We start from the raw sequence: 15120 nt of genomic DNA, 5'->3' as shown, positions 1-15120 counted from the left end.
TAATCAAATGGGAGCGAGTCGACAATTGTCACCTCATTCGATTCGTGTCACCTCACACGCCGCGCAGAATAAGCACAAAAATGATTTGGCAACAGACCAGCAGTGCTGATTTTGCTCGGCGTCGAGAATAATATTGTAACACGGACATGACTTCCTCATTGTTATAAAGTGTATTTTGTTTCGTTATAGATCTTTGAGCTACATATCAAAACTAATAAACAGCCAAAAAAGTCAAAAACTAAAAATCGCATTGACAAAAATTCAAAAAAGTAAAATATTTCATTTTTTTTCGCGTCATGCAAAATTACTTTTACCGAAATAATTTCAAGCGGATTACATTACTCCTCAAGAAAAGTTCAATTCAACAACAATAACGCATGTTCGTTTGGCTCACACTTTGACAGCTCTCGCTGCTCGATTGGCTCACACTTTGACGGAAATGTCAGCTTCCGCGAATCTCTCTTATAAAGGATTTCTAGAGTAGATATAGGGAAAGTGTGCCAGTTATGGCCATAGTGGTTTCCTATTTGGCCCTAATCGTTGTTAGCGATATGAACGCATAGGTAGGACAAGAGGAAATGTACAGACCGGTGATCGAGCGGAACAGCCTGCACGCCGTATCTACTCCTTTGGGAACATTCTAAGAGTAATTCCTGTGGAAATTACTGGAGGTAGTTGAACCAATTTCCTGGAGAAAATTTTGCAGAAATTCTTTCGAAAGAACCCCGGAGGCATTTCCAAACGAATTTCTGGGAGATTTGGAAAAAAAAACTTATAAATAGTTACAGGGAAACCACCACGGAAGTGATATTTAGCAAACAATTTACACAGATATTTGGTTTACATTTCTGTTATTTATTCTTTTTAAATTATTCCGACTTTAGCAAGTAAATTCACACGCGCACAGTTCTCACGAGAGCCACACCACCTGGAGGCTTATCGCTTTCCTCCGACACGTGGAGCCGCCTTCTGGGACACCTTGGCGGCCTTGGTCTTCTGCTGCTTCGAGGCTGGGGCCTTGGTCACCTTCTTCTCGGCCTGCTTGGCCTTCTTGGCTTCCTTGGCGACCCTGGAAAGACGCAAAATAAGCGAATTAGATTGGTGTGCATTGGGTATTCTGAATCCCTGGGGGAGGACTATAGGGGAAGAAGCTGTACTACTTCTAAAGAATGAAATCTCTATATGTTCTCTAGTAGCAAGAACGCAGAAATCTCAGGTGAACGAAATGGAAGTTAATCTGGCCATGCTTATTTCTTCTAAACGCCACCGGTGAATAGACGTTTAAACGCGCAAGCAGGCCATTAGGGTAAGGGCACTAGTATTCAATCTAATGTGTTATCATATTCATAGCCAATTGAGTGAGGAAAGATCTTCTTCTTTCTGGCGTTACGTCCCCACTGGGACAGAGCCTGCTTCTCAGCTTAGTGTTCTTATGAGCACTTCCACAGTTATTAACTGAGAGCTTACTATGCCAATGACCATTTTTGCATGTGTATATCGTGTGGCAGGTACGAAGATACTCTATGCCCTTGGAAGTCGAGAAAATTTCCAACCCGAAAAGATCCTCGACCGGTGGGATTCGAACCCACGACCCTCAGCTTGGTCTTGCTGAATAGCTGCGCGTTTACCGCTACGGCTATCTGGGCCGTGAGGAAAGATAATTATTGATTTAATTTTACAAGTTTCGTATTAAACCGGTACCGAATCTAAACTTCTAATCAGATTACTCTCCAAGAATTAAGATTAGATTTCGAAATAACGTTGATAACACGTGAAGAGGATTTATTGTGCCCTAAACTATGGGATAATTGTTCATGTTCAGGGTGTCGACTCAATATTGAAAATAAAATTCCCTGACTTTCCCTGACCTTCCAGTCGTTTTCCAGAAAAATTCCAGGCCACTCAATTAATTAATTTGAACCAAAATTAGTAATCCAATTGGAAGAATCATATCCAAGAAAGATACACTCCCGTGCATAAGTTTGGGTTCACCCCCTAAAAAACATGCAAAAGTGTTCTGTCCATATCTCTGTGATTACACGTCCAATTGAAACTCTCTAAAGCGTATTCGAAAGGCAAAGAGTTATTCTTACTTCGTATGTATTTTTCCAAAAACATTCTTTGAACTTTGTATACTAATTTTTTACTTAAAGTTGTGACATTTTTCAAAAAACACACTGAAAAATCATATCTAATTTCCTCAGGATTGGGTCGACCAAAATTTTCAATCGAAGTGTCATTTCAATCGTAAACTTATATTCATTGAAGAAACGCTACGAAATTTTGGCGGAAAAATCTGAAAAGTATTCAAAATCAATAAAACAGTCAGTCAAGTCATCGTGCAAAAGTTTGGGTTCACCCCTCAGTATGGTGTATCGTGCAAAAGTTTGGGTTCACCTAAACTGAGTTAAATCTGTGAAATCTCAAACCAATCATGTTCACGCCATTATTTTCGCTCAATAAAGCTTTAAACTATTAAAATCGGTTGAAAAATGGCAGAGATATTGACAAAAATTATGTGCGTGCAGCTCAAGTGAACCCAAACTTTTGCACGATTTGCATCATACTGAGGGATGAACCCAAACTTTTGCACGATGACTTGACTGACTGTTTCATTGATTTTGAATACTTTCCAGATTTTTCCGCCAAAATTTCGTGGGCTCTCTTCAAAGAATATAAGATTACGATTCTAATGACACTTTGATTTAAAATTTTGGTCGACCCAATGCTCAGGAAATTCAATATGATATTTCAGTGTGTTTTTTGAAAAATGTCACAACTTTAAGTAAATAATTAGTATACAAAATTCAAAAAATGTTTTTTGAAAAATACATACGAAGTAAGAATAACTCTTTGCCTTTCGAATGCGGCTTAAAGAGTTTCAATTGGACGTGTAATCACAGAGATATGGACAGAACACTTTTGTATGTTTTTGAGGGGGTGAACCCAAACTTTTGCACGGGAGTGTACATATCCGAAAATTTGCATGATGTAAAGTTTACACATCATACTAATATTCAGTTTATTCATACTAGGTCGTATGAATAAACTGAAGAAAAGCTATTACTTTACTGAAATATATTTGTCAGATAACATTTTCTAGCGTTTATTCAAGTTGATATGATTAAACTGAGCAATTGATCAAAGATGTACTCGGCTACTGAACTACCTCAAATATAATTTCACAAATTTCAGGCATAAACGACAATTCTGGACCCTTTCATGATTATACCTTATTACAACTTCCTTATATAAGAAGCAACACTATTACGATCATCCACCATGCTTTTTAAGTGCAAGAAATTTATCATGAAATTTGGCTATTACTTTTTCTAGGTAAAATTCTAGCCAATACCAAAAAACTTTTTTGGAGAATGGCTTCGAGAAATTCCACATAGATTTCTCGGAAATTCCTCTTGAAATTCTTAAACATAATACTTTACCATGACGATAAACATAATACTTTACCATGACGATTTCCCCTAAAAACTCCTTATCTCCAGGGTTTTCTAAAAACTGTTAGAGTATTTCTTTCAATCTTGAATTTCTCCAAGAATAGAATTTGGATTTTTCAGAATTGTTTCAAGAATACGTCTAAAGATATTTTTCAGGAATCACAGAGTTTTTCCCAAAATGTATTATTTTTTTTTCTTAGAATATTTTTAATAATGCTTCACGATGATTAGTTACATGTAATTTATTTTAGGTATGATTTAAGGATTCCGATATGAATAACGCATATCGATTGGTCACACGTTGATGATGATCAATTAATCCAATTCTCAGAGCGAACGATTACTTGGTCCACGAGATTAATGCTCTCGAAAATTTGAGATGTGGCTTCGTTGTATCTTCAATTTAAGATGATTATCAACAAAGCCAAATTTCGAATTTTCAAGCTCACAGATCTAGAGAACCTGACAACCATTCGCGTTGAAAATTTGATGGGTTGGGTTCTCAACAGCTTGTTGAGAAGATTATTTCAAACAATATTCCTGAAATTTCTGCTTTTCAATAATGTTCTGGATTAAAATAAATCAAGAAATTTAGAGAGGCATCCTCAGAATTTCTAGAGTATCTCCTGGGTATATCGTAAGAAAAAAAAACTGGTCATATCTATAAGAAAGCTCCTGATAAAAATCCTGAAGAAAGGCGGTACTATCTGAACAAACTATTTTCAGAAAAAAAAACTTGGAACAAAAAAAAACATGAAATATCCTATCCATATCCTAATATCTGAAACATACGTACTTTCGACATTTTTTTTTATTTTCTCATGCAGAACATTGAACCGAAAAATTGTACCATCATCAGGAACACAAAACTAGAAAACCAAACAGTGTTAAGAGTTGAAAAAACGATCGATTGATCACCACCAGCCAGCAACCATTTTTTTTTTCAAATAAATTATTGTTTGATTCATCAGATTTGTGATCCTAAAATTTTGAGATACGGATTTTATTCATCATTACTTAAATACGAGAATCCTTATTGGTTTTTCTCTATACTTAGTTTCACACTTAGTAAGGATTGATACAATTTGATGTAGTGAAATGCATTTTTTTTTCTCAAGATTTTGTGCTAAATACGCCAAACTAGGCAATTAGTTGATCTAGGAAACTTAACAACAAAATATTTTAAAGCAATCCACGCCAATTTAGAAGAAGTTGTACGGCGAGTACTGTTGATGCTTTTCAATTCAGAAAAATTGAATTCTAAAGCAGTAAAGTACAGTTTACTCTATTATGCATAAGAGCATTTCCTCAATGGTTAACTGCAATTTTGAAAGATTCATTACCCTCTTTATTCCATATATCGTATTGCTGACTTAGTCTGACAATATCATTTCAAACAATCAACTCGTTGTAGTATTGATATTTTTTCCCTGACCTCAAGTGAAATTCCCTGACTTTCCCTGACTTTCCAGGTCAAAAATTGAATTCCCTGACATTCCCTGACTTTCCAGGTTTTTCCAGGTAGTCGACACCCTGATGTTTGAATCAGATAGGCTCATGTAATTGCCTGTTGTATTAAGTGTTATGTGTATTGTTTCATGAATATTGTTCCGATAAGTATTACAGTTCGTGTTGATGTATATATTGTGCATAATTTTCTCCAGGAAATTATTCAGGTACCTATTTGCCCAAAGTTTGCTTCAGATAACACTTCAAAGATTTCTTCTGGAGTTTACTTAGTGATTTTTACGAAATTCACAAGAAATCCTTCCAAGGGTTTTATGCTAAATACCTACAAGAATTTAACCAGGAATTGTTCTAAGGATGATCACAGAACTTTACCTAAGAGATTTCACCAGAAATTCCTGCAAAGATTCTTCATACTGCCCCCGGTACCTCTAATATGAAATATTTCTTAAAAGTTATCTGTCCGGAATAAACGGTCAAAAAGATTGTGTATTGGAGATTTCACTTCTCATCCTTTTTACGAGACGAATATTAGCTTGGTATAGGCTACTATTTTAAATTTATGATTTCAGTCGACAGTTTGTTCATGTATTTGATAAACTACGAGTTTTGTTTATCTAATACATGAACAAACTCGTGATATAATTTTAAGAAAAGATCTTGTGCATGAGGAACTTATTGACCAAAATTCATTAGAGATATTCAGGGTGTACATTCAAAACCAATTTTCCAATTCCTGGATTTTCCCGGTTGCCCAAAATAATAAAAACTGATGGCAAAATGATCTTTGGACTTGAAATTTTTTTTCTCATATAAATTTGGAAGATTTTCACTAACGTATTTATGAACTATTTTTATTTATATTTATAAAATGCCATGAGCTTCAAATGTTTTAAATTTCGAAAACATTTTGGACAAAAAGATATAAACTATTCGTTGAAATACATAAAGATCGTCTAGAACTTATAGAAAGTTCAGATAAAATTCTGAATTACATGAACAAATTTCTGCTCTGTGTATCTAAACATATATTTCCACCAAAGCGTAACGCTCATTAGTCAATCTATTACCTTCTGAGAATGAATAGAATATGAAGAAATCCATACAAAATCTCTTCAGGAGCCTCATAAGACCATTATTATAGATCAAAGACTACTCCAATTAGTAATCGAGATAAGGCTTCACCAAGAATCAGTATCATCAATAACCAAAGAAAACTTCCCTACGGAATTCTTAATTATTCTGACCATAATTTCAAAAAAATATTTGTCAAGAAATTTGCCAAATATTGTTTTGATTTAGCTTTCAACTAATATCAGCCAAGGGACCCTTGACTCTAATACCCTTGGCCATTGACTTCTAATACCCACTAAAAACATAATAGAAATCTACTAATAACCTTTTCAGTGATATCTTAGAAAGAACTTTCAAGAAATTGATCAATTACCAGTTCGATATCCGTAAAGATCCAACAAAGATCTCTTTTAAAATTGGCTATGAATGTAAATGAAAATCTAACAAGAATCTCGGCAATAACCTTGCCAAGAATTCCTAAATATATATATCTTGTAATATTTCGAAGAGCTTAATCCATCTGTCTATCAACTAACCAAAAGTTAGACATGGTGCGAAATTCTAGTGACAAGCAGTCGTACACTTTGTGAAACTATAGTGGCCAAAGCCCATAGTGCTTGAAATTGAAACAAACCGGGTTTTCCGGAAATATCCTTGGGATTCTTACGGAAATTCCTCTGGAGTTCTTCCGGAAACGTTCAGACTTTTCAAGGAATTCTGTTGGAGTACTTTCGGGTGTTTTTTGAGAACTCTTCACAAAATCCTTTTGGAATTCTTCCGAAAATGTCCAAGGGGCTTTTCTTTAGTTACTTTTGAGATTCTTCAGGATATCCTTCTAGGACTTTTCCTCTGAAGTTCTTCCGAAAATCGTGCTGGAAATCTTCAAGACTTCTTCCAAAACATTCTTGGGATTCTTCAAGCAATCCTTCTGGGCAGCTTCCACAAAATCTTCGGAGATTTTTTCGAATATTCCTATGCAATTATTGCAAATCTTCTCGATTTCTTCCGAAAATTTTGTATATATTCGTCGGAATATCTTTCGATGATTCTTCCGTGCAACCCTTTGGGATTTGTCCCGTAATCTTTTTTAGGATTATCCCAGAAATCCTGCTGGTATTCTTTAGGTTATTTTTTGATGATTCTTCCGGAAATGCTGTTGAGATTTTTCAACTACAAGGATTCCTCTGGAAATTATCCTGAGATGCTTCAGGAAATTCGTCTCTCACTCTTTCGTATACTTTCAGAAATGTTTTTAAAATACTTGCCGAAATCCCTTTGAGATACGTCTATAAATTTCGTTAGGATTCTCGCGGAAATTGATTGAGATTCATTTTGGAAATACTCCTGAAATTCTACAATAAATCCCTAAAAGATTGGTTTCCCGGATGAATGGACCACCTTGATATTGAAATAGATTTACAAAACGAATTACTTGAAACATTTTTAACAAATCTGTGGAACAAATCGATAAAAAAATTCGATTGTAGACAACATTGTGTCGGTTTTATTAAGACGAAGTAGCCCGTTATTCGTTTTGGCAGCAATGATGTCTTTGCAGCGTGCAATTTCAAAGTGTTTTATCATTCTTGATTGCCTCGAAAAAGAATCACTGTACGCGCCAACATATTATATAGAGCATGCTGATACTTTTTCTGCTGTGTCAGTGCAAAACCAACTGATTTTCTTTGATTCGAAATCGGGAGATGAACTAGCAATAATCATCAACGGCGCGTATAAATTTCAATGACGGCCTACTTCGCCTTAACGATCAACGCTCCGTCATCGTGATCATCGTCATAGTCGAAACTTGAAAAGCAGTTTTTCTGTTCAAAACTAACAATTATTCGATGAAAATGTGTTCATTATGTTTTGGCAGGGGAACAGAATACAGTGAACACATTTTCCTGTAAATTTTCTTGATTTTGAACGAAAAAACTGCTTTAGAAAATTCCGAAATCAATGACGGATCCTGCCCCCTTAAACAAAATCGTGAATGAATTTCAGAATATTCTGAAAAAAAAATCCTGACAGAACCCAAAATTCAAAAACAATTAAAAAAAATAGAAACTCAGGCTAAATTTGTGGCAGAATTAGAATTCTGTAAAATTAAACCCTTTCTTCTACACAAACTCCAGAGCACAATTGATTTTTGACCAACTGGAGACAAATCAAATTAGATGATACTTAAGTTACTTATTAGACAATGATTCAATGCGCTCTTCAATAGATGAATGATCGAAAACAATCATTTGACCCTGAGACGACTCGCAACCTCATCCGTTCTACAACCCCAAAAATAACTAATTTTGTATACTTACAAAGCAAAGAGTAAACGATTGAAATTGTCCTTTTGAAGAAATTCCTGTATATTAGATGCATATTTGATGCATAAATTTCAGAACAAGTGGATTTGAAGTTAGGGAATTGCCACCGATATCACTATTGATTAAGTATTATTCAAGAGTTAATTATAGAAACGTGTTTTTTTGTATAGAAATAGTTAACCATAATCGTTAAAAACAGCAAAAAGGGTTAATCAATGGAAAATAGCTTATTTTTTGTTAGCATTTCAAATGTAATTTCTGAAATGATTTCCAACAAAATTAGTACTCGCTTTTGGAGTCTTGGACGAGATTCTGACAAACTCTCTGAATTTTTTTGGATGTTATTCCCAACCGTCTCTAGCTTATCTTATGGAGGAATTTTAATGGGGTTGTTTCGGTAGGCAGATCAAGATTCCTACTACAGCCGCAGATCACTGCAGAAAATTCACTAGTAATGTGTATAGCAAGTTTGTCAGATATTAGTCCTAAATTTTATTAACATTTTCCGATGGAGTTGCCTACGAAAAAATCACCTGAATTCTTCTAGAAAGTTAGCCAGAAATCCTAATCTTTCTTGGCACTTTCTAAGTCGCACTATATTTGTCTTTATAATAACAAATTTATATTTCTTGCTGTTTGTGTTTGAAAAGCTGACTCAGCCTTAAATCATTCACTATCAACAGATCCCGAATAATAGTGATTTTAAAAACTATTTTTCTGAAAAAATGAACGTGATCACTCATTCTGCAGTGATCAAAATCACTAGAGTGCGATGTCGTATCACTGCTGTTGGTTGTCAAATCAAAGTGATATTGATAGCTCGCAAGTGATATTGATAGTTTTAGACCATCAGCCATCAGATGATATGATTGATATTAAGCAACTTTGCTCAACTTTGTTGGGATGGGGAAGGAATGTTAGAATGTAATGATTGTTGCTGCTAGAGACCGAGAACACCTCTGCATCTCCACAATAACCACGGGAAGGGCGTTTATTAGTGAAAGAGGAAAATAATTTGGGAGTCACCTTTGGTCGGTGATTCGATCCATGGATAAGGATGAAAAATATGACTCTCATTTAATACTAGTTTTGCATTTTTTTTTTGTCTCGTGGCATTGGTAGCAAATAAAACAGTTCGTCGATATTCATAATAACATACAAACTATTCAAAAGATATGTTCAGTAATGATAAAAACAAGGTATGTGTATATTTAAATTATATTAAACAGGAATAAGGCTTTATATCGACACTTGTAGTGACGAACCATCCATCAATAATGGATTTTCTGGAGACATTCCTTGAGAAAAATTGAACATAATCCATAAAGAAACTGGTGTGATAACTCAAAATAAAGGTTGGAAAATCCATGGAGATTCGACTTAAGAAACTACTCAAGAATTGTTAGAACTGCAGTAGTAATTTTTGGACGAAATGTTGCGTACATTTCTGAAAGAACTTAGTGATCAATCACTAATCGATTGTTTGTGGAATTCTTGAAAAAGTTTGTTACAGATTTTTAAAAATAATACCTGGAACTATTTTGGAGCAATTCCTAAGGTGAATCACCAAGGAATTCGTATGAAAACACAATCAGGGCTGGTAGCAGTTAGACAGCAAAATAATAGTGACTTTAGTGACCAAAATGATCAAAATAGTGACCAAAAAGTGACTTCAAAACTACAAGTATTGGTCATGAAAATGGCTAGAAATAAAATACGTTCTATATGTATATAAACCAAACTACTGCCCATAACTGCATATTTATAACATTCGTTATTTTTGACAATTGGGTTGACAAAAATCACAGTTTTTTTGTAGCTTGATCGAAAGAGCACATTTTTCTTAGTATGACACAATTTTATTGCACTTCTAAAAGGTATATGATAAATGATTCAAAAAGATTTCAATTCGTCGACGTTCCAGGCCACGGGAAATTGTGAAACTTTTATCGTAGATTCAGAATATGTTGGAAACTGGATACCCCTTTCGTGGAGAGTAAAGTGTTCATACCGGGACAAAAACTTCAGGGATTTAACAAATTTCGGGATTTTCCGTTTCCCGGGATAGTAGTTCTGACACCCCGAGAATCTCGGGTTTCCCGAAATGTATGTAGAATTTGATGAAAACCGCTAAACTTCAATAAAAAACAATGACATTTTTCTTATTAGATAATATAGAAAACCATCATTGAAAAGAGTAATTATTTTCAAGATAAGACCAATGTACCAAGTAAGAAACACATATTTTTTATTTGTCTAGTTGCAAAGTTTTAAGGTGATTATAAAACGAAGCCAAACTTTGAATTTTCAAGTGCACAAGACTGGAGAATCTGACAACAGTTCACGATTAAAATCAATCAAACTGCTTGCTTGCTGGTGGTGACCAATAGGATAAATTTTCAACGCTGAGCACTGTTTGGTTCTCAAGTCTTGTACTCTTGAAAATTTGAGGTGTGGCTTTGTTCTATAATCATCTTAAGGCAAAGTAGACCATCATTGAAATTTGTACTGGGCATCGATGATTGTGGCTAATTCATCTCACGATTGCGAAACAAAGAAACCCGCTTGGATTTGCACTGAGATAACTGGAAAAGTATCAGCGTACTTTCTACATGTAAGCGCAAGTAGTGATACTTTTTCGAATCAATATTACTTATGTTGACTGAGTTTTATCACTTTGAAATTGCTAGCTGCAAAATCAACATGGCATGCAAAATCAAGGAATTACGGGCTACTTAGCTTTAATGCTTTTCTCTTCATCATTAGCCATTTTTGTAAGCAAATACTGAGAAAGCTAATATGAAAGTACATCTAAACTTCGATCAATAATTTTCAGTTATTAACTTTTAGCATGATATTCTACAATACCTTCAATTATCTTTAATTGTTTTTTTTGTTCTAAAGTTTTGATGAGTTTTGAAATGTCTGAAGCAAATTGCTTAAATATTATGACTTAATTTTTTACCATACTTCTATTGTCCCATGTGAATAGGAATCCAAGCAAACATGATACTGACATGTGTTTATGGGCAGTATAGAGAATTTGAAAAAATAACTAGCAAACCCATAATTAGTCAAGCTAAGTTTTGATTTTCATTAAGTTACATCAACAGAATACGAAAACCATATTTGAAATATGATTTGTTATAGTTATTGGAAAGCTACATTATCTTTTTATTTTATTTAAAATCTTTGTATTATTGGATTTGTAATTCCACTTCTATCAACATATTAGTTATATTGAACATTTTATAAATCCCGGGATCCCGGCACTTCCCAAGACAACAAAATGGCCGGGAAATGAACTCTAGTGGAGAGTCATCAAATGATAAACAGTTTCAGTCAACTTACTGTTATATGTGAGTATGTTCTAGAAAATTTAAAAGTTGTTTTGTCACATTGCTACATGTAGCAGCATAACCGTCATATTGATAATATTCATTAGCTTCGTAATGTAGTAGAAAAGAAACTCCTATCAATATTATTTTATGACTATTCACCCAATATTGGGTATGTGCTGTATACAATTTCATCCAATATGCACTTATTTTGAGTCTCTGGTAATTTTTATAAATTTTAGTTTCTTCTCATACTGCCATAAAATGTATGGATTTCCATCTACTCAATGCCTACTTTGGTCGAATGTTACAAATATGGAGTAAACAAACTCCGGATACAATTTTTAGCAAAATTCCTGTTCATAAGCAGCCTTACTGGCAAAAAATCATTGAAGATTTTGAAGTAGAGATGCAAAACTAATTATTTGAAGCATTTCTTATCAAATATGTGGAATAATTCGAGGGAAAATGTTTTGTTGTAGACAAAATTTTGGCGACAATCGTGAATGAATTTCAAACAAGTATGAACAAATTCCTGATAGAATTCAAAGTTCAAAAGCTAAATTCGTGGCAGAAAGTCTGTAAAATTAAACCATTTCTTCCAAATAAACAACAGTAAAGGCCCAAACGCAATGATAGCGGAACGGCAACGGAAAGCGTAACCGGTTCGCCAGCATGGATCCACCATCTCGACTGAGTTGTCAACGAATGAAAGTGAACTGCACTGAGTCGACAAGCATGTTATAGTTCATGCTGGTGAACCGGTTACGCTTTCTGTTGCCATTCCGCTATCAATGCGTTTGGGCCTTAACTCCAAAACGCAACTGATTATTGACGAATTTGAGATAAACCGAATTAGAAAATTATTCCATTCATATTAAAATATCTATATTTTAACTGATCGTTTGAATAAATGAATTAGGTTTTGAAAACAATCATATCACTCAGTGGCGACTTAACTGAACTACGACCCTGAAAATGACTAATTTTGCATATTGAGATTATAAAACAAACAGTAAACGCTAATTTGTTATTGTATGAACATGTGGATTTGATTATTTGGAATAGCCACTGATATCACTAGTAATTACTTATTATTGTTCAACAATGTTCAAGCATTCATTAAAGAGACGTGTTTATGTATAGAAATAGTTTACCAAAGCCGTATGAAAAACAGTGTCAAGATTTGATTCTTGAATAAATGTATAGTGTATTTGTTGGAATTTCAAATGCAATTTTTTAAATTTTTAATAGTACTCGCTTTAGAAGTTCTGTATGTGTTTCTGACAAACTCTTTGAATTTTTGGTTGTTATTTCTAACCATCTCTGGCTTATTTTCCAGAGGAGTTTTGATGATGTTTGGAAAAGTAACCTGCCTTTAATTTCATACTCATCAGATCACGAAAAAAGTGACTTTAGTGACCATTTTCGTGAAAAAAGTGACTTTAGTGACTTTTTGTTGAAAACAGTGACTTTTTAGTGACCAGGCCGAAAAAAGTGACCAAGTCACTAAAAAGTGACTTGCTACCAGCCCTGCACAATTAGAAAATAAAATCGACGTAGGAACTTCTTGAATAATTTGTGTAGGGGTTCCTGGAAAACCTTCAAAACATTTCTTCAAATACTCTGAGATAAACCTTTGGGTATTTTCTAGGATGAACTCCAGTAGGAATTCATAGAAGGTCTTACAGAGTAAATACTGGAAAAATCTAGAGGAAATTCTGGAATAGTATTTTGGAAAATAGGGGTCACTCTGAACCCTATGGAAATTGCTGGCTAGCTATTCAAACTCTTCAATCACAATTTTACTCACTTGATTGCTAATGAATATTGAGCTTCTATTATAAGAATCTTTCCGAGTGTATCTACATTGCACAATCGAATGTAGAGTCAATTTAGAACTCACTTTAATTTTGCACTTGGATTGAAAATTAGTGCCCTCACCCTATATCATCAACATCAAATACAGCGAAGGTTTTTCAATCGGAAGATAGGAGATACTCACTTGATGGCCTGATCACGCTGGGCTTTGCGAACCTCCGGCTTCATGTTACGCTTGGCCATAATGTCGGTGATGGAAGCGCCAACGATGGCGCGCTGGAACTTCATGGTACGGCGGGTGCGCTTCTTGGCCGCTTCCTCAACCATGCCCTTCTTGTGCTTCCTGCGGTACAGGACGGTCCATTTCACCTTGCGCGGGTTGCGCTTCATCAGGAAGGAACGCTCGCATTTCTTGTTGATGAAGGTGAAAGTCTACAACGGGAAAGCCGGGAAACGGATTCTGTTAGAGCTGCTATTTACTAGGTTAGGCACACAAAATATCAACAAACTACGAAAACCACGAATTTTTTAAAACTGCACATTTAATTCTGAATTTCACATTCCGAAAAGTATTCTCCTCGCAGTAAATTTGCTGGATGATTCTAAACTTATTAAATTATTGCACAAATTCTCCAAAAATGATCCCTTTTGTTGTGACACTTACCTTGCCATCGGCTTTGACCAATGTTTTACCACTTGCGGGGTAGATCTTGAAACCGCTAAACGCGCAAAGGCCGATCCTAAAATGAAAAATTCACACTTTCGCTTAGTTCTCCGCTATAACCGTACTTTGCACTCCATTTCGGTGCGGAAATATCGCAAAACTCACTTCATTTTGGCGAAATTTTACTGCCTCTTCCAAATCAGTAAACTTGAAGCCCGAAACGTGGGACAGAAAAGAACTCGCTCGGCTCGGTGACGTCACGTCCAGCGATCGGAGCTGCCAACCGAAAAGAAACGAAAATGTCAATGTCAGATGCGCGGGATGAAAACAAAAGCCGATGGCGATAGTTATTCGATTTGGTGTTGTTTGATGCGCAGTCATCTGCGCTAGTGTTGGATGCTTCGCGCCCAGGGCGCAAGTTGAAGTTGCGCATTAGGCCAGGAGAAGTGGATGAACTTGTCATTCATTTTTCTGTCAAATCTCATACAAAATCTACTTTTTCTCTGACAGAAATTCACTCTAGGTGAATCACTTCCCCTGGCCTTTTGATCAAAAGACAGGTTTTATCCACAAATTCCATAACTCCAAAAAAGACCATTGTTATCACCCGCCCATCTCCTCGTAATGTAATTCCTATGAATATTTTTAAACTGTTTTTTGAACTTTTCCATCTCAAATGACATCCACTCACCCAGTTAAGCGATATGAAATTCGTGAAACAATCAAAAGGGTTTATTCACAAGCTTTATAACGCTAAAATGGCCAGAGTATCGTTCAAAAGCATTGAAAATTTACTGAAAACTGGCGAGAGGCATTCCCGTTGCTTTGGTTATAATTATTATAATATTTTTTTATGATTCTTGGGCTTCGTGGCCATGCGGTTAGCGGCGTCAGTCGTTTTGTCGTATTTAGTATTAATTCACCCGGGGTGAAGCATCGCTAAGCTTCAACCCAGGTGAAATGTACAGCAGAATGAC

The 15120-nt window shown here is 35.2% G+C and overlaps 1 protein-coding gene across 1 annotated transcript; it reads right to left on the bottom strand.

Moving 5' to 3' along the window:
• Positions 1-834: 834 nt before the first annotated feature.
• On the bottom strand, positions 835-14463 carry LOC5570432 (60S ribosomal protein L24). The gene is made up of 4 exons (XM_001659089.2): positions 14309-14463; positions 14144-14219; positions 13664-13911; positions 835-1069 (listed from the first exon to the last, which is right to left on the bottom strand). Exons 1-4 carry the CDS (start codon positions 14311-14313, stop codon positions 937-939), a joined length of 462 nt encoding a protein of 153 aa, XP_001659139.1. The 5' UTR covers positions 14314-14463; the 3' UTR covers positions 835-936.
• Positions 14464-15120: the final 657 nt, after the last annotated feature.

This window comes from Aedes aegypti, chromosome 2 (genome assembly GCF_002204515.2).
Source record: "Aedes aegypti strain LVP_AGWG chromosome 2, AaegL5.0 Primary Assembly, whole genome shotgun sequence".
Lineage (NCBI taxonomy): Eukaryota > Metazoa > Arthropoda > Insecta > Diptera > Culicidae > Aedes > Aedes aegypti.
Note: the sequence above shows the minus strand (reverse complement) of the source record. Positions and strands in the feature narration are given on the sequence as shown.